This window comes from Lemur catta, chromosome 1 (genome assembly GCF_020740605.2).
Source record: "Lemur catta isolate mLemCat1 chromosome 1, mLemCat1.pri, whole genome shotgun sequence".
NCBI classification, from domain to species: Eukaryota; Metazoa; Chordata; class Mammalia; order Primates; family Lemuridae; genus Lemur; species Lemur catta.
In genome coordinates, this window is record NC_059128.1 from 4,555,848 (window position 1) to 4,578,149 (window position 22,302).

At 53.7% G+C, this 22,302-nt stretch overlaps 1 protein-coding gene across 1 annotated transcript; it reads left to right on the plus strand.

The window, feature by feature from the left end:
• The first annotated feature begins 5,777 nt into the window (after nucleotides 1–5,777).
• Nucleotides 5,778–9,943, plus strand: RTL1 (retrotransposon Gag like 1). Its single transcript, XM_045554434.1, has one exon. The coding sequence runs from the start codon at nucleotides 5,830–5,832 to the stop codon at nucleotides 9,892–9,894; it is 4,065 nt and encodes a 1,354-aa protein (XP_045410390.1). The 5' UTR covers nucleotides 5,778–5,829; the 3' UTR covers nucleotides 9,895–9,943.
• Nucleotides 9,944–22,302: the final 12,359 nt, after the last annotated feature.

Consider the following 22,302-nt stretch of genomic DNA (forward strand, 5'->3'; position numbering starts at 1 on the left):
CACTGCTGAGAGGCCGCCACTCCCTCACCCGCTCCCCACTAGCAAGCAGAATGAGAAGAGCAGCCACTTGTCCATCCCGGGGAAGCCAAGAAGGGTCCCAAGACTTAGGCTGCCAAGGACCTGTCCTGACTTTGACACGAGTCCAACAAAATAAGTAAATAACCCCAACCTGTGGGCCTCCCAGGGTCCCTGCGTGCCCGCCCCACAGTGCTGCCTTCACTCCCAGCCCGGTCCCCACAGGCCAGGCGGCGGAGGGAGCCCACGGGGGCTTATCCACCTCGAGGCCTCTTGGCCTCTAAGACCTGGTGCTGTGTCCCTCAATTCCAAGGGGCTCTGAGTATCGCCTACAGGAAGGCCAAGGTGGACAGGGGTCTTCCTCTGACACCCACCCTGGCAGCCCTCTCTGTCCCTCTTTCTCATGTCTTCACCTTCCTCCTACGCTCCTCGCGCCTCTCACCCCCTCCTCCCCTGACCTCACCTCTCCCCGAATTCTTCCACCCCCTGCCCCCCGCCCTAGGCTCAACTCCGCTCCTAAATACCCTCTCATCTCCTCTTCCAGGCTCTATTTTTAAAATCAGATTTCCTTTACTGTACAGGCGAGCTGACAGGGAGAGGTATTCGCTGAGGGATTTGTCCCCCCCTCGCCCCCCCACACCCAGCCCTTCATAGACACACGTTGGCAGCCCTGACCCAATGGGCCACTTGCTCAGAGGCAAGCAAGGAGCTGACCCGTGAGGCTCTGGGCACAGAATGCGGTGAGGCCGGGGTGTCTGTCTCTGGATGTGGGGGGGAGAGGGTCCCTCTCAAAGGCCTCAAGGGCAGTTCTGACCCAAACCAGGTGTACTAAATCCTGGTTTATTCTTTTTTTTTTTTGATAAGGTGGGACTTTCCAAAGCAGCAGATATTTCTTAAATTATCATGAGGTTTGAGAACAACATTGGAAGGACTGAGAATATTACTTCTGCAGAGCCCAGAGAAGAGGCAGGGCCCAGGCTGCGGCGGGCAGGCTGGCGGGGGGCTGGGGCAGGCGCGACCATAGTAACCACCTAAAGCGAGGAGCGAGAGGACCCGCAGAGGCTGCAGCAATGCCCAGGCCCTCCCAGAGGGAGCCTCCACGAGACACGCCCCAGGTGCAGAGGGAATCCCCTCACCTGAACCCCGAGACCCCTCGCTCACCTAGGGGGGCGTGGGCCTCGTCCCCTTGCTGACGCCGGCCCTCAAGGCAGTGCTGACTCGTGTCTTTCCATCGGGGACCTAGCACGGTGCCTGGCCCAGAAAAAGAAATCAGGACATACTGCTGTAGGAATTAATGAATTACAGGCAGAGAGACTTGATTTAAAAAAAATACAAAGATCTAGGGACCATAAAATTGAGATGTATTTGGGGTCAGGGGATGAGAAACTCGGTCTTTCTAAAGAGAAGTACAAGGAGGAAAGAGGAACTGAAGCTGGAAATGTAGATGGTTAAGAATTTTGGTTTTATGCAAAAGAACTTAAGCTTTATATCCTTTTGTGTCCTAACGAAGAGCAAACTAAAGATGTTCGACATGAGAAATACTTGGTCTAAATTTACTTCATGCTCAGGCATTTGGATTTTATTGTTATGGACATGAAATTTGAAAGGCTTGAAGCTGAGAATGCCGTGATTCCATTTGGGTGCCGTGCCAAGATGTGGAGACTTTTTGTTAGTGACAAAACTACGTTAAACGATTGTAAGCGGGAATTTCATGACTAGATTTGCGTTTCATGGGAAGAAATCTGGACTTTATTTTAAAGGGTGACAGGATCAAAATTTTATAGCATACCAAAGGGTTTTAAGAAATGTGATGGAGATATTTTTGCTTGTGAGAGATCAATCTGCAGAAAAACATGATAAAGTCTATTTTATGGCTAACAGCTTTGGACTCATATTACAAGCAACACGGAAACGTTGAAAATTGTAAATAGGAAAGTAACGGCCACAAATTTCAGGGTGATACTCGAACATTTCGACTTCCTATGTGAGAGAATGCCGAAGTCCCACTTGCAGAGTGTGCAAGGAGACTTGATTAATGTTGACACCAAAGTTGAAAGATTTTAATCGGAAGAGTTACAGGATCAATGTCATGAATATGGCAAAGAAATTTGGGGGTTATTTTGAGGCTCTGACATAGTTAAATTTTTGCACATGCCTGGGAATTTGATTTAGCCAATAAAAAGTTCTAACAGAGTGACCTGGTGAGGTTTTTTTGCATGTTTGATAAACAGTATGCAGTGGAATTACAAAATAAAATTCACATTTTGTGCAAAGAATTTGGACTTTGATTCCATATCCAATTAAGAGACATCGTAAGACTTTAAGGCGGAGTCACAAGATCAAATTTTATATATTGTGCTAGAAAGTGTGAATTTTATTTTAAGGGATGACATGACCAAATTTTTATGTCATGCTAATAAGTTTGGATTTAAGCCAACAGAGGACTTAAAGCAGTGACAGGGTGATATTTGGGGGGTTTTATAGACCAGCCTGAAGATAAATTACATGGTAAAATGCTATACTTTATATTAAGTAGTTGAGAAAAGATGTTACAGGCAATGAAGAAACTTTGAAAAGTTTCAAGTTGAGAAGTTACATGTTCAAACTTATGCATTTTGGCATAGTTTAAAAAGTGGGTCTTTATGGAAAAGATAATATGATCAGATTTTTATAACATGCTAAGGAGATGTGATTTTATGTCAGAAGTGAAGGCATTCGAGTGTTCTAGAATGTTCCATGTAGAGCAGGTGGAGGATCTCATGGTTGAATCCTCATGTGAGAGGCCTTTGGATTTTAGCCAGTAAAGTGTTTTAAGGAGTGAATTGATGAGAGTTTTGTCTCTAGACGAATTAGATGGTAAAATATATTTTATGTTAAAGTGTCTGGATCTGGCGCACCAGATAATGAGTAAGCATTGACCACATCTCAGCAGGACGCCCCTTTGGCATCAGGGCCCCCAGTCTGCACTTGATGCTAAGGAACTGGATCATTTGTAGACAGGGCAGGTCTTACAAAGAGCAGTTATATGATTAAATTTACACAGCATGCTAAGAAGTTTGGACACTATTTTGAGGAATGACAGAATCACATTTTTATGCCATGGTAAGGAATTTGGATTTGAGCCATCAAGAGATTTTAAGAGTGTGACATGGTGGAATTTTTGCACTGGGTAGAGCAGTCGGCAGAGAAATTATACGGTGAAATGTATTATTTTATGCTAAAAGTTTAGACCTTATCTCATAGGTGGCCAGGAGATATTATAAAGCTTTAAGCAGAACTAATAAGAACTTACAAGAGCAAAGTCTTGCAAGGAAATGTGACCTTTTATTTTGAAGATTGACATGGTCAAAGTTCTTATATCATGCTAAAAGATTTGGAATTAAGCCACTAAAGGGTTTTAGGAGTGGCCTGGTGAGATTTTGGGTTTTGTATCGATCAGTTTGGCAAATAAATTACATGGAGAAAATTTTTATTTTAGGCTAAGTGGTTGGGACTTCATATTATAGGCAATAAAAAGAAAACTTTGAACGTTTTAACTAGAGAAATTATGGGATAGCTTTTATTCATCTTGCTAAAAATTTAAACTTTGATATTAAGGAGAATTAAGGTTTTTACAATATGACCAGGATATTACATTTTAGGTTGAAGGCAGGAAAGTTAAAGGATTTAATCATTTACGTGATCAAATTTATAAATACGTTTAGAAGTATAGACTTTATATTAAGAAGGTATATAATCTAGTTTTTAAATCATCTTACTAAAAAATTTAAATTTTACCCAACAAAGGGTTGTAAGTGAGAGACATGCTGAGATTTTTATTTCTGATAAATGAGTCTGCAGATGAATTACTTAGTTAGATTTTGTATTTCAATTAGAATTTTATATTAGAGATTTGTAATTTTGCAATAATAATACATACCCTAGAGGACTTTTATGAAGAACAAATGAGTTAATTTATGCAATGTACTATGTATATGTTGCTGTGATGATGATGATGATAACTTTACCTAATTTGTATACCATGCTAAAATTATTCCTCTACCTTCAGGAACAACATAATAAGAATTTTATATTATGGTAAAGCCTTTATATTTTAGCCAGAGAATGGTTTTAGTGAGTTTACATGTCAGGTATGTTTATGCTAAAAGGTTTGGATTTTATATTGCAGACAGTAAATAAACAGTGAAAGGCTTTAATCAGAGGGACTACATGATCAAATTTAAGTGTCACGCTAACAAGAATGTGGTTAATTTTGAGAAACAGCAGATCTGAATTTTGTATTCTGTTGGAAAGTTTGGACTTTAGCCAATGAAGAGAATGAGGGAATGCATGTTTTGGTAATAGATCGGCCCAGTGGCTAAGAAGAAAACTGAGAAGTCACAAAAGAGGTGTTAAATTTATAAAGAGCAGTAACTATACACCTGATCTATTGGATAATCAAAGCTCAATTTTCTCTGGCCCAGCAGAGAAAAAATGTGGAAATAACCCCATTGAAGACATTTCTTTAAATTCAGTCTCAGTCCACTAAAACCACCCATCACTGGGTTTTCAAAAGTCCGCTCCAGGACAATCACATCTCAAAGATATCTCATGCCCTCCTCCCACCCCCACCTCCCCCCCACCCCCGCAATGTCCCAACTCTACTAGATAGATACACCTCTGTGTTGGGGCAGAACCAACCCACCACAGATAGAAGGGTCAGTTGCCAGAATGAGGAGACCAGCCCCATTTGAGTAGAGAAGGGGTCTTGGGTAGACGAAATTGCACAGGTGTGCAAATACGTTTGCACAGGTGGAATTGAGGCCAGAGGTGTGACGTTACAGATGCCTCACAAAGGGCCAATCCTGGGACAGGGAAGGTTTTAGGAGGAGGGGGTGGTTGTGTGAGGATCTCCTCAACAGCTCAGGGCTGGGGAGAACACAGCAGTCACTGGAAGGAGATCAAATCGAGAAAGAGAAATCCACAAAAAGGCTGAGTTGGAATCAAGTAACAAATGTGCAAGTATCTGACACATAGTGGGTATTTTATAAATTTGATGGGAAAAAAATAAAAAGTAGATACCAGAACTCAGACCTCTACACACACCCCTAAAATCTCAGCTTTGACCCTGGGGAAGTAAATAAGAGCTATTTGGGGCTGCTGACCTGACTGGCAGGATAGTGGCCACGTGCCCCATTTCTCCTCCCTCACTGACCTTCTGTAACAGTGGGCATGTGTGCTGGAGATTCCCACCTCCACAGCCATGGAGGCTGGGCTGGCTCCAAAGTGCTGAACCTGCCAGGGGTGGCTTTGGATGGCGCTGGGACGTGACCTCTGTGATTTTCGAGTGACCGAAGCAGGGAAGGAGGTTGGAGCAGGCACGGCTGCCAGGGTGAAATGGGGCAGCCTGCACACCCTGCCAGGTGTCTGCTGCCACGGCAGCCGCTCTGGGACGGTCACTCCACAAATTTATGGGCTGTGAATTTCTCACATCCACAGAGGGAGCAGACAAGCCAGGCAGACAGACTAAGCCTGGGAGGCAGGTTGAGGATGGACAGATATTCCCTCCCTGGGGGCACCCCAAGTGACCCACTGAGGAGGCTGGGTTGGACACAAGAAGGCTTTCCCCAGTTTCTCTCTGTCCTGCTTAGTTGGGCATCTGACTTGGAGTTCCTTGAGGACTTGACCCTGACACCTCTTGAGACCCTAAACTGCTGCCTTTCCTCCCCGCCCCTCCCTGCCCCCACCAGGTTCTGATCGCCACCGTCCCAGTCGCTGACTGGACGCATCACAACCTTACCAGTCTTCAGAAAACACTCCCTTCCAACCGACGAAATGATAGAACCCTCTGAAGACTCATTTGAGACGATGATGGAGCGTAAGAATCCATCATCAAAACAAATGGAGTCCTCCGAGGGCTCATCCAACACCACCGTGGAGACATCTGGCAGTGGGGTGCAGGAAGCGGCGGGGCCAGGCAGACACCCAGCCCCGGGAAGAGAGGAGCCGCCCAGGGGCTCACTGCAGGAGGGGGAAGAGCTGCCCACTGATCTACTCCAAGACATGGAGGAGCCATCCAGTGGCCCACGTAAGGAAATAGAGGATCCACCCAATGACCTACTCCAAGACATGGAGGAGTCATGCAATGGTTCACACCAGGCAGTGGAGGATCCACTCAGCGAAGCATCTGATGGGATGAAAGAAGCATCAGTAAACCCATCTGGAGCCCAGCAGGAACAGGAGGCTGATACTGACCTGAACAACCCGAGAGGGGAGGAGAATCTTGAAGAAGATCACAGCCAGACTGAGCGCTCCCCCGCGGAAATCATGGCCACGATGAGGTCCATCATCTCGCTGTACTTCCGCATGCAAGACCTTCAGGAGCAACAGAGGGTGGCAGAGGAGATCTTGGTAAGAGGGATCGACGCAGGCCGACTGCCCACCCCCAAAAACTTCTCTGGCGATCGCAGAGAATTCCATGAGTTCATCGTGCTCTGCCAACTGACCTTACAAAGCTACCCAAGAATGTTCTATAGCGACCACCTAAGAGTTGGGTATGTCATCAGCCACCTCTCTGGCTTGGCCTTAGAGTGGGCCAAAGCTCTGCTGCGGGAGAACAGCCCCCTGTTGGGAGACTTCCCGGCCTTCCTGGAGGCCATGTCAGAGGTGTTCGAGTACCGGCAGACGCTACGTGTGGCAGAAGAGGCCATGTTCAATATCAGGCAGGGGAATCGCTCCGCCATCGAGTACATCAATGAGTTTCGGAGCCTGGTACCCACCCTGGGCTGGCCAGATGAAGTCCTGCAGGCCCACCTGTGCCAAGGGCTCAAGGAGGAAATCAGGCACTATCTATTTCGGGTCCCTCAGCCGGATTCCCTGGATAGTCTGATTGTGCTTGTCCTGCAAATAGAAGAAAAAGTGGCAGAGAGAAGAGCCATTCTCAGGCTGCCCCTTGAGGCCCGCCCACGGAACCTGACCTGGATCGACTCACCTGCTCCAGAGAGGTGGATGGTCAGCAGCTGGCTGCCCAGCGAAGTCCACCCGGCCATCAATCGCGCCCATCTCTTCCTGCTGCTCATGGTGAGGGTGAACCCCTACCACAGTGTCGCAGTCCAGGCCCTGGTCGACTCAGGAGCAGACGGCAACTTCATGGATGAGAGGTTTGCCCAAGAGCACTACGTTGAGCTTTACGAGAAGCCTTACCCACAGTCAATCCAGTCTGTGGATGGCTCGCTGATCGGCGACGAGCCCGTCTGGCTCTACACCGAACCCCTGGTGTGCATTCACCAGAACCACCAGGAGTCCATCGAATTTGACATCGTACCTTCACCTAACTTCTCTGTGGTCCTAGGCATCCGCTGGCTCCGAGTCCATGCCCCTGAAGTCGACTGGATCAAAGGCCGCTGCACCTTCCACTCTCCCTACTGCCTGAAGAACTGCTTCCGCCCACCGCCCCCATGCATTGCCCTGGAGAGACACAGCATGAGCCTGCTACCCGGACTGCCACACCCGTATTCAGACCTGGCCGACGTGTTTAACCCGAAGCAAGTAGATGAGGAGACTTCCGACCAGCCAAGCTCAGACGGATCCGATGATCTTTCTGAATCAGAGCCCTCTGAGCTTCAGCAGGCTGGAGACAGTGATCATAGCGAGACCTTCTACGAATGTTCCTCCACCGCGCCTTGGGAACCTGTGGGTGCCAGGATGCAAGAAAGCGCCAGGCCAGAGGATGACCGCTGCGAACTGCAGCACATGCTGACCAACAAACAGGACCACATACAGATGATTCCGGAACTGTTTGACCAGTTACACGGAGCTACATGGTTCACAAGACTGGAGCTGCGTGGGACCATCGTGGAGGAAACCACGAGCGCAAACCGAACAGAAGAGGTATGGAAAGCAGCGTTTGGTTTGGAGCTTGAAGATACGAAGAGTTACCGGCCCTTTGCACTATCCCCAGACCCTATCATCCCTCAGAGCGTGATTCACTTTATCCTCAAGGACATTCTAGGTTTGTGTGTGCTCTCATACGGTCAGGAAGTCCTGGTCTACTCAATGTATCAGGAGGAACACCTCCGACATGTCCGCCAGGTCCTGATCCGCTTCCGACATCACAAAGTCTACTGCTCCCTGGACAAGAGCCAGTTCCACCGGCAGACCGCGGAATTCCTGGGGTTTGTCATGACCCCCAAAGGGGTGAAAATAAACAAGAGCATCATAGACATCATAACAGGGTACCCCATCCCTAGCTCTAAGAAGGCCCTGCAGACCCTAATCGCGCTCATCTTCCCCTACCGGCACTTCGTGGAGCGCTTCGCCATCATCGCAGAGCCCCTGGTGCGGCAGCTGCTGGGCAGCCAGGAGTTCTACTGGGGAGACGAGGAGCAGGAGGCCTTCGAATGCCTGAAGCGGGCTTTCCGCAAGGCGCCCCTTCTATACCACCCCAAGCCCCAGAACCCCTTCTACTTGGAAGCAGGCATCTCCAGGACGGCTCTGTATGCCTCCCTGATCCAGATAGATGACCAGACGGGCAAGAGAGTCTCCTGCGCTTTCTACTCTCGAGCCATCTCCCAGACCGAGATGGAATACTCTCAGCTGGAGATGAAGATTCTTCCAATCCGGGCTGCCTTCATGGTGTGGTGCCGCTACCTGGAGAACACCGAGGAGCCCATCATGATCCTTCTTAACACAGAGGATCTTGCCTCTCTGAATAATGACAGGCTCACCGTACTTCTCCCCGGGCATTGGGTCTTCTTCTTCTCGCACTTCAACTTTGACGTCATGGAGCTGCCAGAGCAAGATGGTGGCCGACCTCTGCCGCCAGTGGGACACTGCAGGCGGAGAGCCTTCCGGAGGAGCACTAGACCATGCCTGCTCTTGGCCATGAGGGGCTCCCCCGGGGGCCAGTCAACAGAATCCGGGGAGGAGGAGGAGAATGAGGACGAGCCAAGTGAGCAGACCCTCCTGCAGGAGCTACTGGCTATGGTACCCATCGACCAAATACTCAACAGCTTCCTCGCCCACTTCAGCATGGCCCAGATCCGGGCCGTCATCCTGCATTTCTTCCACGGCCTCCTGTACTGGAAGAACGTGCTAGCCCTGGCAGCGCTCCTCGTGCTGCTGAGGGTGAGGCAGTGCCTGTCCCTGCCGCCGGCACCCACCATGCAGGTGGCTCGGCCCCAACCACGGAGTTCCCTGCGACTCTTCCTGGACTCGTCCCTCCTCTCGGGCAGCGGCATTGCGACAGCCATCGCTCAGCTGCTCACCCGGATGCCCCCTGTCGTGGGCGCGAACGCTGTCCCGGCCCGGGAGCTGGCCGAGCTGTTCCTGGGCCCTACCCGCTGCCAGCGAAATGCACTGCTCCCTGAGACCCAGCGAGCCCTGCAGTTCACCCCCGGCTTCTGGCTGACACTGTGTGAGATTTTTGGTGTCAGAGTCACCCCTCAAGGGGGCAGCTATGCTGCCCCACGTGAGAACCGGTACTTGGAGCTGCACGTCGTTGGCGATGAGGATGTCGTCTTGCGAGAAGCCCTGCAAGACGACCTGCAACGTTACCGTCAGTGTGGCCTGCATGACGGCCTGCAAGACACCTCGCAGGACGCGCAGGACAACGACGTGCAGGAGGCCCTGCCCAGTGACACAGCCATTGCCCTTCCATCCCGCCCACGCAACCTGATGGACCCCGAAGTCCTCGACTTCCTCAACAGCCGCCTGCTCTACATCTGCAGCGCTGACGGCCGGCTGCACCTGCTCAGCCGGGAGGAGGCGACCGGGGCCCTGAGCCGGTTCCTGACGCTGATCTGCACGCAGGCCCTGCCCCTGCCCGCCTGGGAACAGCACAGGGAAGAGGCACAGCTGGAGGAACTGGATGAAGACGCCGAAGACAACGACCTTGACTAAAAACGCCTCCTCCTCGCCAGCCAGGAGGCCTCTCCTTCCCTGGCCCCAGCACCTCTCAAAGCTTCCTGCCCTCCCTGTGCCTCGGCCAGCTTCGCTCAGACCCAGCGCGCCGTCCTGCTGCTCCCACCCAAGGAGAGCCCGCTTGTGAAGGGCCGCAGTTTCTTCAACCCGGCAACCAGCAATGTCATCTGTGCTAACTAACGGACTACCCAGTCATCAGAGGCCCAGAGCCAGCTCAGGGCTACACGATCCCGTCTTAATCCTCCAGGCCCCAGGCCCGAGGCCAGGAATGAGATCAATGAGAGGAGAAGGCAGGGACGAGCGGAAAATGACCCCATGACCCAAGGCCAGATGGAGAAGCAGGCACAGCGGACGCAGCCAAGCAAGTGGGTGCCAGAGACCCCCCTCCCTGGAGCGGGGCGAGGCCCCTGTGCCATCCTGGGACACTGACCTCGGGTGTTCCACTGACTTCTACCTCCAGCACCGGAGCTCCTGCTCCCCAGGCCCCCTCCCCCACCGCAGTCCCCACCCCCAGCCCTACCTCCAGCCCCCCACATGCAGTGCCTCCCTCAGCCCTCCCCGCCACAAGCAAGCCACCCCCACCATCTGGTCCCGTGCTATGGATGCTGAGTTCATCTGTCCCTGAGCTCTGGTCTCACCTGGACAAGGCTGCTCCACGGAGCGTCCGACGTACCAGAACCGCTTACCGGACTTGCACACCTTGATGGCTCCGGAGACTCAGAGAACACGGGAGGGGGCGGCTGCGCTCAGTGGGGCCCCTCCCCTCCCAACAATGACTGCTGTTTGGGCAGGAGCCCAGAGGCCGTAAGGGAGGGCAGGGGAGAGCTGACTGTGCCAGCCACCGGGAGGGCTCCGACCAGACCACTGCTTTGCACGGGGAGGAGACCTTTCCCCTCCCCAAGGACTTTCTCAAGCCTTAACCTTTTTCCACCCCAAAATAAAACAAAATAAAAGATTACCTGACTTTGTGGTTTGTTCTAATAGGTGGGGCTGGGTGGACAGGGGTGGGGGCAAGAGAAAGGGACCAGGTGGGGGAGGGGCATGTGGAGTGGGCGGGAGGGGTGGGGGTGGGCACACAGGCAGCAGGCCTCTGGCCCTCTGTCCCGGAGGGGTCCCCTTCAGGACTCTGGCCCTTCTTTCTGCTCAAGGGGGGTGCAGGTGCACATGGGTATATGGGGCAGGAAGAGGGGACTGGGAGCTTCCTCTTCCTGAGGGTTCCAGAAAAGGGAGCCCAGAAATCCAAATCCTGCCTCTGGCCTGAGACTTCTTGTCACCTGAGAAATGAGGGGTGCACAGGTGTGGTCTGTGCCCCCGTCTGGAGGGTCTGCAAGCCCTGGCCTCTAGCAGTCCCTACCCCCACCCCCCCACAGTGGGAAAGGCCTGGGCCCCACTTCAGAAGGTCATACTGTCCTAAAAGTGGCAAAATGGCTGTCCTGAGGATTCATCGCCCTGGGGAGGGGGGAGGGCCCAGGGCCCATGGGAGTCAGGGAAGCAGGGGAGGTGGCACCCTCTCGCTCTAGGTTCAGGCCCTCCACAGTCCGCACACACTGACCCCTCTGCCTGGCCAGGGGTCACACCCATCCTGGAGCGGCCTCTGCCCTCCTGGGGCACACTCGGCCCAATGCCCCTCCGCACATGGGAACTCTGCAAGGAGGCAGAGTGTAGACAGCTCTGGCTGTGACCTTGAACTTCAGCTGGGAGAGGGGTCATACTGAGCCTCGGTGCACGTGGGCCCTCACGTACCAGGGACCCCAGGCCTGCCCTCTCTGCCCTGCCTGGGAATCTGCCCCTGAAGGCAGCACCATGAGACCACCCAGCAGGTCTCAGGTTCAAAGATCAGGAGCTCTGCCAGGGGTGACTACCCTGGACTGGAGAGACCCCCATCTCCCTCACAAGCCCACCCCTCCAGGGTGGCCCTTATCTCACCTTCCATGTGGAAGGGAGGAGGACAGCACTCGGACAGCCTGACCACTGGCGGGAACACCGGGGACCCCTGGCACAGACAGGGAGCCCTGCCCAGAGCCACACCCCCAGGAGCCCAAGGCCTCGTGCCCTCCACGCCCTCCCCAGCCCCAAACCAGGCTCATGATGCCTCACAGTCACCAGGGGTGCCTGACTGTTGCCTACCACCACCTGTCTGAGGACTCTACCCCTGCTGGCTGCACCAAGAGATCATGGTCAGGATCCCAGGTTCACAGGCAGGGGCTTGGCCGCACCCCTGGGCTTCTCCCTGTCTCTTAAGGAAGTTACAGATGGCCCCACCCCATCAACTGGCTTCAGGAAGACTCCTCCCAGGCTTAGTTTCCTCATCTGTCACTCAAACCCATAAAGGCCGCTGTGAGTTGCGAAGAAAGTGCCAGGCACCGCCTGCACACAGAGTCCCCATCCTCCACTGCCCATCTGTGGACTTCCTGTGTCACCTATTCAGGATAACTTGGGAAGTTAAGGCCCAAAAAGGGCTGCAGAGGAGTTGGGGACCAAGCCAAGACCAAGGCCCCTCCCTGGTGGTCTTTGCCCTCTCCTCCAGGGTTACTCCACTCACGCCTCCAAGTCTGTCTGTCTGTCCACCCAGCACTCTGAGAGCAGCCCTGAGAAAGGGTGCCGGGTTCAAGGCCAGGGCCACAACTGCAGGAACTCCAGTGTCCCCCTTAGTGAACTGGGTGTGGTTGGATGACCTGAGGTCAAGGCTGTCCATCTTCCCGTCATCAAATGGGGAGTTTCCAGAACAATAAGACATAATCTCCAGCGGCCCTTGGTCCCTAAAATCCCCTCTGTTCCCAGATGACATCCTTCCTGGGGCTCCCAAGTCCCCTGAAATGGGCAACCCTGGGATGGAGTCTGAGTCATGATGGGGGGGCCCTGGCAAGGTCACCTGGGGGCCGCCCTTGGGGGCCCGAAGGCAGGACGTCAAGGGCAAATCCCTGTCCGTACTTGGTAGGGACTCCCCCTGGGTGGATGAGGGATGGACGGATGGCCCCGTGTCCCTATAGCCCAGGACTTTCAAAGACCACCACCCTTTCCCCCTGGCCACAGAAGGCGAAGGGGCAAATGGGACGAGCTCACGGGGTAAGGCCAAATGGAGTTTGCCACCAAACAGCCTGCCCTGCAGTGGGGACGCAGACGCACACTAAGGTGAGCACGCGTGTACGCGCACACACGTGCATTCAGACACACACACACGCACGCACACGCTAGAGGGGCTGCCAGCACAGTGGTGGCCCCTGCTTCCTGCGCGGCAGACAACGGTGTCCTCACCTCACTGGATCTCCCACTCCAATCCAGCCAGGACGGCTTTAGCCCCATTGACAGAGAAAGAGGTCAGCCCCCTGGCCCATGGGAGAATTACTGACAAAGAGTTTTAAAAACACAATACAAACCTCTATTCTCCTGGAGGAAAAAAAAAAGGTTAAGGTTAGCAATAAATGACACGCTGAGTATGACATCACGGCCACCACAAGAAAAGGTGAAAACTCAAGATAAGTATCTGGTTACTCTGAACAACAGGCTGCCCAGCCTGGACGCTGCCCGGCACACAGGCCACAGGCCCACACAGGCCACGACCAGGTGCACCCACTTCCCACCTTCCCCCACCCGCAGGGCACTGGTAGCCAGTGCTGTCCGAAGGAGAGCCCCGAGTTCTGGCCTGGTGAGGCCTGCCCGTCAACCTCCTTCACCACCGCTCCTCCCTCCCACCCCCACAAGACGCCCGGCACTCCAGTCTCCAGGCCTGGTGCACACTGGGCCTGTTTCTGGAACATGCAACGGCACACACTCCCCAGGCAGCTGGGGCTACTCACCACGCAGGTCCAGATTTGCTCAGCCCTCCTGCGGTGGCCGAGGTCCGATTATGGGCCCAACAGAGGCCCCTGTGCCAAGAGCTTTGCTAGCTCCTAACTATGTGGCCAGAGAAGAGGCATGAGGTCCCCTCTGCACCTACCTGGGTGGCCACAGTCTGCTCCCAAAGTGAGAGAGAGAAAGACAACAGGCAGAAACCATCACCTCCACCCTCAAACCCCACCCGCCTGCCCAGAGCCCCGCTGCTGGGCCAGCTGGCATTCTTGTCACACCCCAAACCCATCAGAGGTGATCTCAGACCCAAACAGTAACCTTCATCTGGACCCCTGTCCACTTCCTGAGCTCAACAAAGATGAGCATGCTCATCCTAACACCATGAAAGGTGCAAGGAGGAACGGTAGGGAGAGGGAGGGGGCTTGAGGGAGCAGGGCTGAGGAAGGAGGAGGGCATAAGAAGGGCAGGGGGGAGGGGACAGTCCCCTTCTGGTTTCATGCTGCCAGCAAGGCCTCCCCCTGGCCCTGCCACGCTGATGCGTGTGCCCGGGCTGGCTGTCGTGGCTTGTTAATGGGGATAATCATGCCAGTGTCACAAGGGTTTGGTGCAGGTCACCTCTGCCATGCCATGCACGGGATCTGAGTTAGTAGGGGGTGCAAAAGACAGAGGTCCATGGCCCAGGGGCCACCTCTATGCCAGCTGCTCGTGTTGCTATTCTAGTGCCCTTGGGCACCAAGCCTAGGCAGGACTGACACAAGGGAGAACAGGGGTGCCTGCTGCAAGCTTCCAGGGGACCCAAAGTTAGAAATCTTTGGGAAGATGGGAAATGCTTAGGGGAGAGAATAAGAAGCCGCCTGTGAGGGGCCTCAGCCTCCTGGTCATGAAAATGTCCTGGATAGAGACAGAGACCCCTCAAGGAGACCCTCCTCCTGGGGCACTGGGAGGGTCAGCCCTGCTCTGTCCAAGCCCTGCCCCCTCTTTCCTGGAACAAAGAGCACCATCTCTCCACATCTGCAAGTCCAGCCTGTGAGCCAGGTCCCCTCGGACCTCTCTGTGGGAGCACAGCCCCAGCCCCTCGGTGGGAGAAGCCCCAGGGCAGGCTGGACGACAACTCTGGCCTGGCTGTCCTTGGCTGCCGAGGCAGAGGGTGACCCTGGGCCCAGTGCCAGGGAGTGTCCCACTGTGGTGTAGCCTTCCCCGCCAAAGAGGGGGTCTCAGAGATGGCCCTGCCTCAGGCCCTCCCCTCCAGGAACTCGGAGAGCTATGGAAGAGAGAGAGAGAAGAGCCCACAAAGCATGCCAGGAAGAGGCTGGTGGGATAGCAGCAAGCACAAGGACACGTCCCCAAGCAGCCAAGGATGCAGAGGAGGGTCCGGAGGCTGCGTGTGGTTGAAGGGGATGAAGAAAGGCATCATATAGGAGCTGAATAACTGTGCAATCAACTCCTGTATGAAGCCGTTCCCACCCCCCAACTACTGACTTTGGGCCGTGACCCTCCTCCCAGAAGCGTAGTGCAAGCGCCTGGATGGCAGGTGGGAAGCCCGTTGGTTAGAGCAGCAAAAGCAAGGGACAGCCAGCCCAGGCAGTGCCACCCGCTGCAGGCACCTCTGGGAGCCTAGTGAGTACTCATGGAGTCCTGCAGCAACTTAAAGAGTTTCCCAGAGACAGAAAGTCAATTTTTGGTTGCTTAGAGCTGGGAGGAGCATGTAGGATGAGGGAGACAGCTAAAGGCTATGGAGTTTCTTTGGGGGTGATGACAATGTTCTAAAATTAACTGTAGTGATGGTTGAACATATCTGTGAATAAACTAAAAACCATTGAATTGTGCACTTTAATGGACACATTGTGTATATGTGGGTTATATCTCAATAAAATTGTGCAAAAAAAAAAAAAGACTTTCCTTTGTTCCTGCACATCTTTCTCAAGCAACACATTTACCATTGTCCGTCTGCCAGCCCTGCTTACACTCCCCGACCTCCACACCACCAACATGCATTCATGCAGATGCACAGCCTGGCAATATTTGTAAATAATGACTTAACAATATAAAATTCCCTGAAAGACAGATGGAAGGAAACCTCCTGGGTATGGCATTAGGCCTTAAGGAGAAGTAGAGGTGAGAGGAGGGAGGGTATAGGGATGGAAAAGGGACTCAGAGTGACACATGAGTGGAAGAGGGGCTCAAGGACATGAGGGGAGGGCTCCATGTGACCCATGAGTACAGGAGGGGCTCAGTGTGACAAATGAGTGGGATCCAGTGTCACACATGAGCTGGGGAGTAGCTTGATATGACACATGGGTAGAAGGAGGTGCTTCATGTGCTTCATGTGCTCAATGTGACACACGATGAGGGGCTGGGTGTGAAACATGGGGGGCTTCATGTGACACTGGGTTAGGGATGGGTCAGTATGAGTTATGAGTGGAGAGGGTTTGGTACGATGTGACACATGGGAGGAGGGAGGGCCTCCAAGTGACACAGGTGGAGGAGGAGCTCAGTATGACACATGGAAAGGGAGAGAGGATCTGTGTGACAGAGGTGTGGAGGAAAGACTCAGTATGACACCTGAACGGGGGCCAGGCATGACACCTGAGTGGCCAAAGGGCTCAGTGTAACACATGAGAGGGGCTCAGTGTTTGAAATGTGTGGGCAAGGGCTCGGTGTGATATGTGGATGGGGAGGGGCTTCAAGTCACAAGTGGGTGAGGGTTGCAGTGTGACATATGGGTTAGTGGAGATGCTCCATGTGACACATGAGTCCAAGAGTGACATATGGATGGAGAAGGGACTCAGTATGACAGTGAGGGGGACTCCCTAAGACACAAAGATGGAGAAGGGGCTCAGTGTGACACATGTGAAGAGGGAGGGGTTCCAAATGACACATGAGTGGAGGAAAGATCAGTATGACACAAGATTGGAGGACTCAGTATGACACATGAATGGGGGACTTGGTATGAAACATGGGTGGAGGGGAATTTCCATGTGACACAAAAGTGAGGCAAAGACACAGTGTGACACAGGAGTAAGAGGCTCTGTGTGACACATGGGTAGGGTGTTGGACTCTGTGTGAACATGACAGCAGGTGGGACTCCATGGGACACATGGGTAAGGGAGAGGCCATGTGTGATACACGGGTGGAGAGGCTCCATGTGACACATGACCCTCAGTGTGATACATGCATGAGGGGAGAGCCTATGTGTGACACATCGGGGGCTCAGTGTGAAACATTGATGGAAGTGGGGCTACATGTGACACATGACAGGAGAGGGGCTCTGTGTACCACATGAGTGGGGAAGGACTCAGTGTGACACGTGTGGGGAAGGGCTCTCTGTGACACAAAAGTGGGGGGCTTCAAGTGACATGAGGGGGCCTTGAGTGACACATTAGTAGGGGAGGGGCTCCTTGTGACTCATAAATGGGGGAGATGTACATGTGACAAATGAAAGGGGCTCAGTGTGACACATGGGTATGAGGAGGGGCTTCATGTCACATAAGGGGCAAAGGGGCTCAGCGTAACTCCTGGGTGGGAGGAGGGTCTCTGTGGGATGAGTGGGTGAAGTGGGACTTGGAGTAACGCAAGACAGGGGGCTTGGGATGACACCTGGGTGGAGGAGGAGCTCAATATGGCACATATTGGAAGAGTGGCTCAGTGTTATACACGGGTGGGCTCAGAGCTCTGTGTGACAAATGGGTAGGGTTCTGTGTGTAACATGGGTGGAGGAGGAGCTCCATGTGACACAAGAGTGGGGAGGGGCTCACTGTGACACAGCAGTGAGAGGCTCTGGGTGACTGACACATTTGTGTGGAAGGGCTCTAGGTGACACATGGCCGTGGCTCAGTTTTACATGGGTGGAGAGAGGGCTCCATGTGACACATTCAGGGGACTTGGTGTGACACATGGGTAGAAGGGGCACTAAGTGACACATAGGTGAGGAGGGGCTCAGAGTGATAGATGTGTAGGGGGAGTGGTTCATTTTTGACACATTAGGGCCTCTTGGGGAAAGAGGGGCCACATATAACATTGGAGAGGGTGAGGAGCTCAGTGTGACAAAGTGGAGAGACACTCTGTGTGTTCCCTAGATGAGGGAAGCATTCCATGTAACACATGTGTGTGGAGGGGCTCAGTGTGACACATAGGAGGGGGAGGGGCTCACTGTGACACATAGGAGAAGGGACTTAGTGTGACAGAGAAGGGGAAGGGCCCAGTGTGATACAGGAGGAGAAGAGACAAAGTGTGACACAGGAGAGGAAGGGCTCAGTGTGACACAGGAGGGGAAGGGCTCAGTGTGACATAGGAGGAGGAGGGGCTTAGTATGATGCAAGCGGAGGAGGGGCTCAGTGTGACACAGGAGAGGAAGAGACCCAGTGTGACACAAGTGGAGGAGGGGCTCAGTGTGACACACAGGAGAGGGAGGGGCTCAGTGGGACACAAGAGGAAGAGGGGCTCAGTGTGACACATGAGCCTAGGAGTGGCTTTCACCCTCATGAACATATAAGGGGGAAACTTGGAGCGTCCTGGTTGAAGGTGGGAGACCCAGGGTCCACCACACCCCATAGACCCCGAGGTATATCCACATGCCACCCAACTCTGATTCAGAATAAATAAAGCATGCAACTAAATAATACTAAGAGTTTACAAACATTCATCCACCAAAAGTAGCATTTCCTTAGCAAACTTGGAACATCTTTTGAAGGCCACCAAGGTCCTCTAATGCTGAGTACACTCCAACCTAAAGGGAGGTGATCCTGAAGACATCTGAGCCCACATCCCTTCCCTCCACAACGTCCATAGGACCCTCACAGACACCCAAGAGTCCCAAACTCTGGCTCTCCAAGACCTTGAAACTTCCAAAACAGATACTTGACAATCAACACGGCCAAAAAACACATTAAAATCAACAGGCAAAAAAATTCCCATCCATGACCAACATTTTAGAGCACAAAAGTATACTGTTAACAGCTCAATGACACCCAACAAAGCGGACAGCTAGGAGGCCGGCCAGGAGACCTGGGTGCAGAGTCCAAGAAGGCAAGGCCCCTGGAGGGACAGGAATCTTGCCAAGGGCCTGGGAGTGAGGACCCTGGTAGCAATCTAGGACCCTCAACCCCCCCAGTGCCATTGTTGACCTCAGCTAAGCCAGTACCTCCACTCCACCCCTGCACCCACCCCTGCACCCAGGCTCAGCTCCCTCTGCAGCTGCACCCACGTCCCCAGGCAGCCCTAGCCCAGGCTCTCCTGCGTCCACTGGTGCGCATACGTCTCCCTGAGGCAATGTCCATCTACACGATGCCTGGCACAGGGCCTGGCACACAGTAGACCTTCACCGAATGTGCAAACGAATGAATGAAAGCCTACCATGTACAAAGCCCTGGAGGCCAGAATGAGCCCCGAAGCGTGGATGATGGAGGTGAGGCGGGTGATGGAGGACCAGAGATGAGATGCTGTGCCCAGGATGAGAGGCCAGATGGAGGTGAGAGGAGCCGTGATGATGGAGTCCATGGTACAGACATGCATGAGATGGACCCCCGGAAGATGAGGGGGAGGAAGAGGAAGCCAGGGCCCATGAGCTGGGCCCAGAAATCTCCGAGGGTCAAGGTAAGACATGAAGCAGGAGCCTCTACAGTCCAGCTCAGCATTCGGCTGCACACCCCCACCCTCTCCCCACCCCACCCCCAGCTCTCGCTTGCATTAACAGAAAGTCGGCCGTGTGTGACGCTGGGAGAACAATTACTGAGCCTGAGAACCTTGCCAGTGAAGGGCAGTGGCTACCTAGAGCAGCAGTCGGCAAACATTTTTGCTTGCAGACCCCATAAAGGAATTTTGGAAAGCTGCATATCTCCACCTCACCCTACCCATTTTTAAATTGACAACCAAACTTCCAGGCCGGGCGCGGTGGCTCACGCCTGTAATCCTAGCTCTGGGAGGCCGAGGCGGGTGGATCGCTTGAGGTCAGGAGTTTGAGACCAGCCTGAGCAAGAGTGAGACCCCGTCTCTACTAAAAATAGAAAGAAATTATCTGGCCAACTAAAAATATATAAACAAAAAAATTAGCCGGGCATGGTGGCTCATGCCTGTAGTCCCAGCTACTCGGGAGGCTGAGGCAGGAGGATCGCTTAAGCCCAGGAGTCTGAGGTTGCTGTGAGCTAGGCTGATGCCACGGCACTCACTCTAGCCCGGGCAACAAAGTGAGACTCTGTCTCAAAAAAAAACAAAAAAAACAAAAAAAAAAAAACAAACTTCCACATGAAGTTTAAAGAGTTGCAATGATGTAGTCTCCAGTGTATGCTTTAAAACATATGTGGTGAATGCTCCGTTTCTCTCTCTCTCTCTCTCTCTCTATATATATATATAGTATTTATCAAGACCTCAGAGTCACAGAATAAGCTCATTTGATTTGTCCACTCTAAACTTCACTGGCAAACCAATCAGGCAGAACAGACTTTTTCAAAAAGAGCCCAATATCATTTTTGGCACTCTTCGATTCAAATCAACATGTACATATGCATCGCAAAAACAAACATTTCACCTCTAGAATTGCAATCTCAGGTAGATGCATCACCTGGATGATGGGGGGTGAGGTGCCGTGGGTTGTGGCAGGAACTGACCTGGAGGCCAGGTGGGTGGGGCAGCATCCTGGCAGGGTGCATGGTGGGCGTAGCCGTCGTCCAGGTCGGAGGCCCGGTCAAGGCCGTGGTGTAGCAGCCGAGGTCTGGGAGGCCCCATCTGGTCCTGAGGTTCCCCAGCCAGCGCCACAGGGTGCCGGATACCCTAGGCAGCATCTAGGGAGGCTGGGGAGGCTGGGCACAGGATACAACCTGCACCCGGCTTGACTCATTCTTATCTTGGGAGCTGCCCTGGAAGCTTGTGGGGGGCTGGGAGAGGCAGGTCAGAACCCCAGGCAAGAGGGTAGGAGTCGGGGGTGGGCTGTGGGGGGTGGGGTCCACTCCGGGACATAGGAGGGAGAAGCTGGCTAGGCTGGCTGGGTGAGGGGTGCCAGCAGCTCATGGAGGCAAGGCACGCCCACCTTGGCAGCAGCCCAGGTCTGACTCCAGCTGCTTTGCTGAGAAGAGGCAATGGGGGAGGCGGGGGAGGGGGCCGGTGAAGGGTTTGGGATCAGGGGCTAAGACTCCCACTCTTCTGCCCTCTGAGGCAGCGCTGTAAGCACAGACCAGCTAGTGGGCAAAGCCGCAGGGGCGGGGGCGGGGGGAGGGGTGACTCCTTAAAGTGGGACTGGTGGGGAGAAGCGGATATGGATCTGCACTCAGGACATCTGGGGTCAGGGACAGACCCACTCTGTCTCTCACTCCCAGTCACTGTACAGCATCTATGTCTCTCACACATGCACAGATCTGAACACACATGCACACATTGGTACACGCAACCACATGCATGCACGCACACGCAGGCACGCCCACGCAGGCTCACACACAGGCAGGCACATGCACCCAGGAGCAGGCACACTTCTACCCACCCAGGCCAGGGGCCCCTGCGTGCTCAGCCCTCCCTGAACAGGAGCCTAACCTGGGGCAAGTGGGCACGGGAGCCTGTCCCCCCACACAAGGTGGGCGCCCTACCTAGTGCTGGGCTGTGCAAGAGCTGGGATAAATAAGGGGGGGACCAACCCCCCAAACAGGGGTCCCAATTTGCAGAAACCCTCTGGTAACAGAACTTTTGCAGGTGGCATGAGCACAGGGCTGTGTGGGGGGCTTTTGGCTAAGGCCTGGCCACTTGGGGGCCACAGTCAATTCTAAGTGAAGGAGGGCAAGTCCCAGACTAGGTAGTTAACGCCAGGCTCTAGGAGGTCGGGTCTGAGGTATACCAGGGGCCTTCCCTCCTAGCAGGGTTGCCCCTGATTCCTAGGGACTGAGGGCCCCAGCCATGGCATCTCAGGACAGGGAATCCCAGTCCCCCCATCGACACTTGAGAATCCCCAGAATGGCCTTTGCCCCTGTCTTGAGCCTGGAGTCTACACCTCTGACAAAGGGGTACTAATCAGCACCCAGACCACAGACAGGCACCTCCATTCACTCCTTCCACCATCAGCCAACACCAAGCAAACAGATAAAGTGCTTTGTAAAGTGCAGGTATATAGGTAATGTTCCAAAATACCCTGCCAGCTCCCACCCCACCCCCCCCTTGGCAAGCCCAGCCATTGGTCCTCCTCTGCTAGAAAGGCAAGGGCCCCATGCACCCCTGTGGAGTGCGGCCTGCACTCTACCCCGTGCATCTGCCTTGCTGCCCATTTACCCTACGACAGTGTCACCCCAGTGTGCCAGCACACCATAGGTGCTCAATGAATGCCTGGTGAGCTGAACTAAGCTGACACTAAGAACCCACCCACCAGGGCAATTCAGAGTCCAAGGGGCTCTGCCCACAGAGGCCTCTGGACTACAGGAAGGCAGCTCTGGGCTGTCTGGGAAGCCACAGCCATGAAATAGCTGAAGCCATGTCCCCAGAGGGTGGGGGTGGGGACTCCCCGTTCTTTGCTAGTTAATTTGGTAACATCTGGCTTGAATTTGCCTGACTCTCCAGGACAGCTGGTCACTGTCCTGCCCTCCACTGCCCTGCCCATCCTGTCCTCCTGACCCACTTCCCCCCACC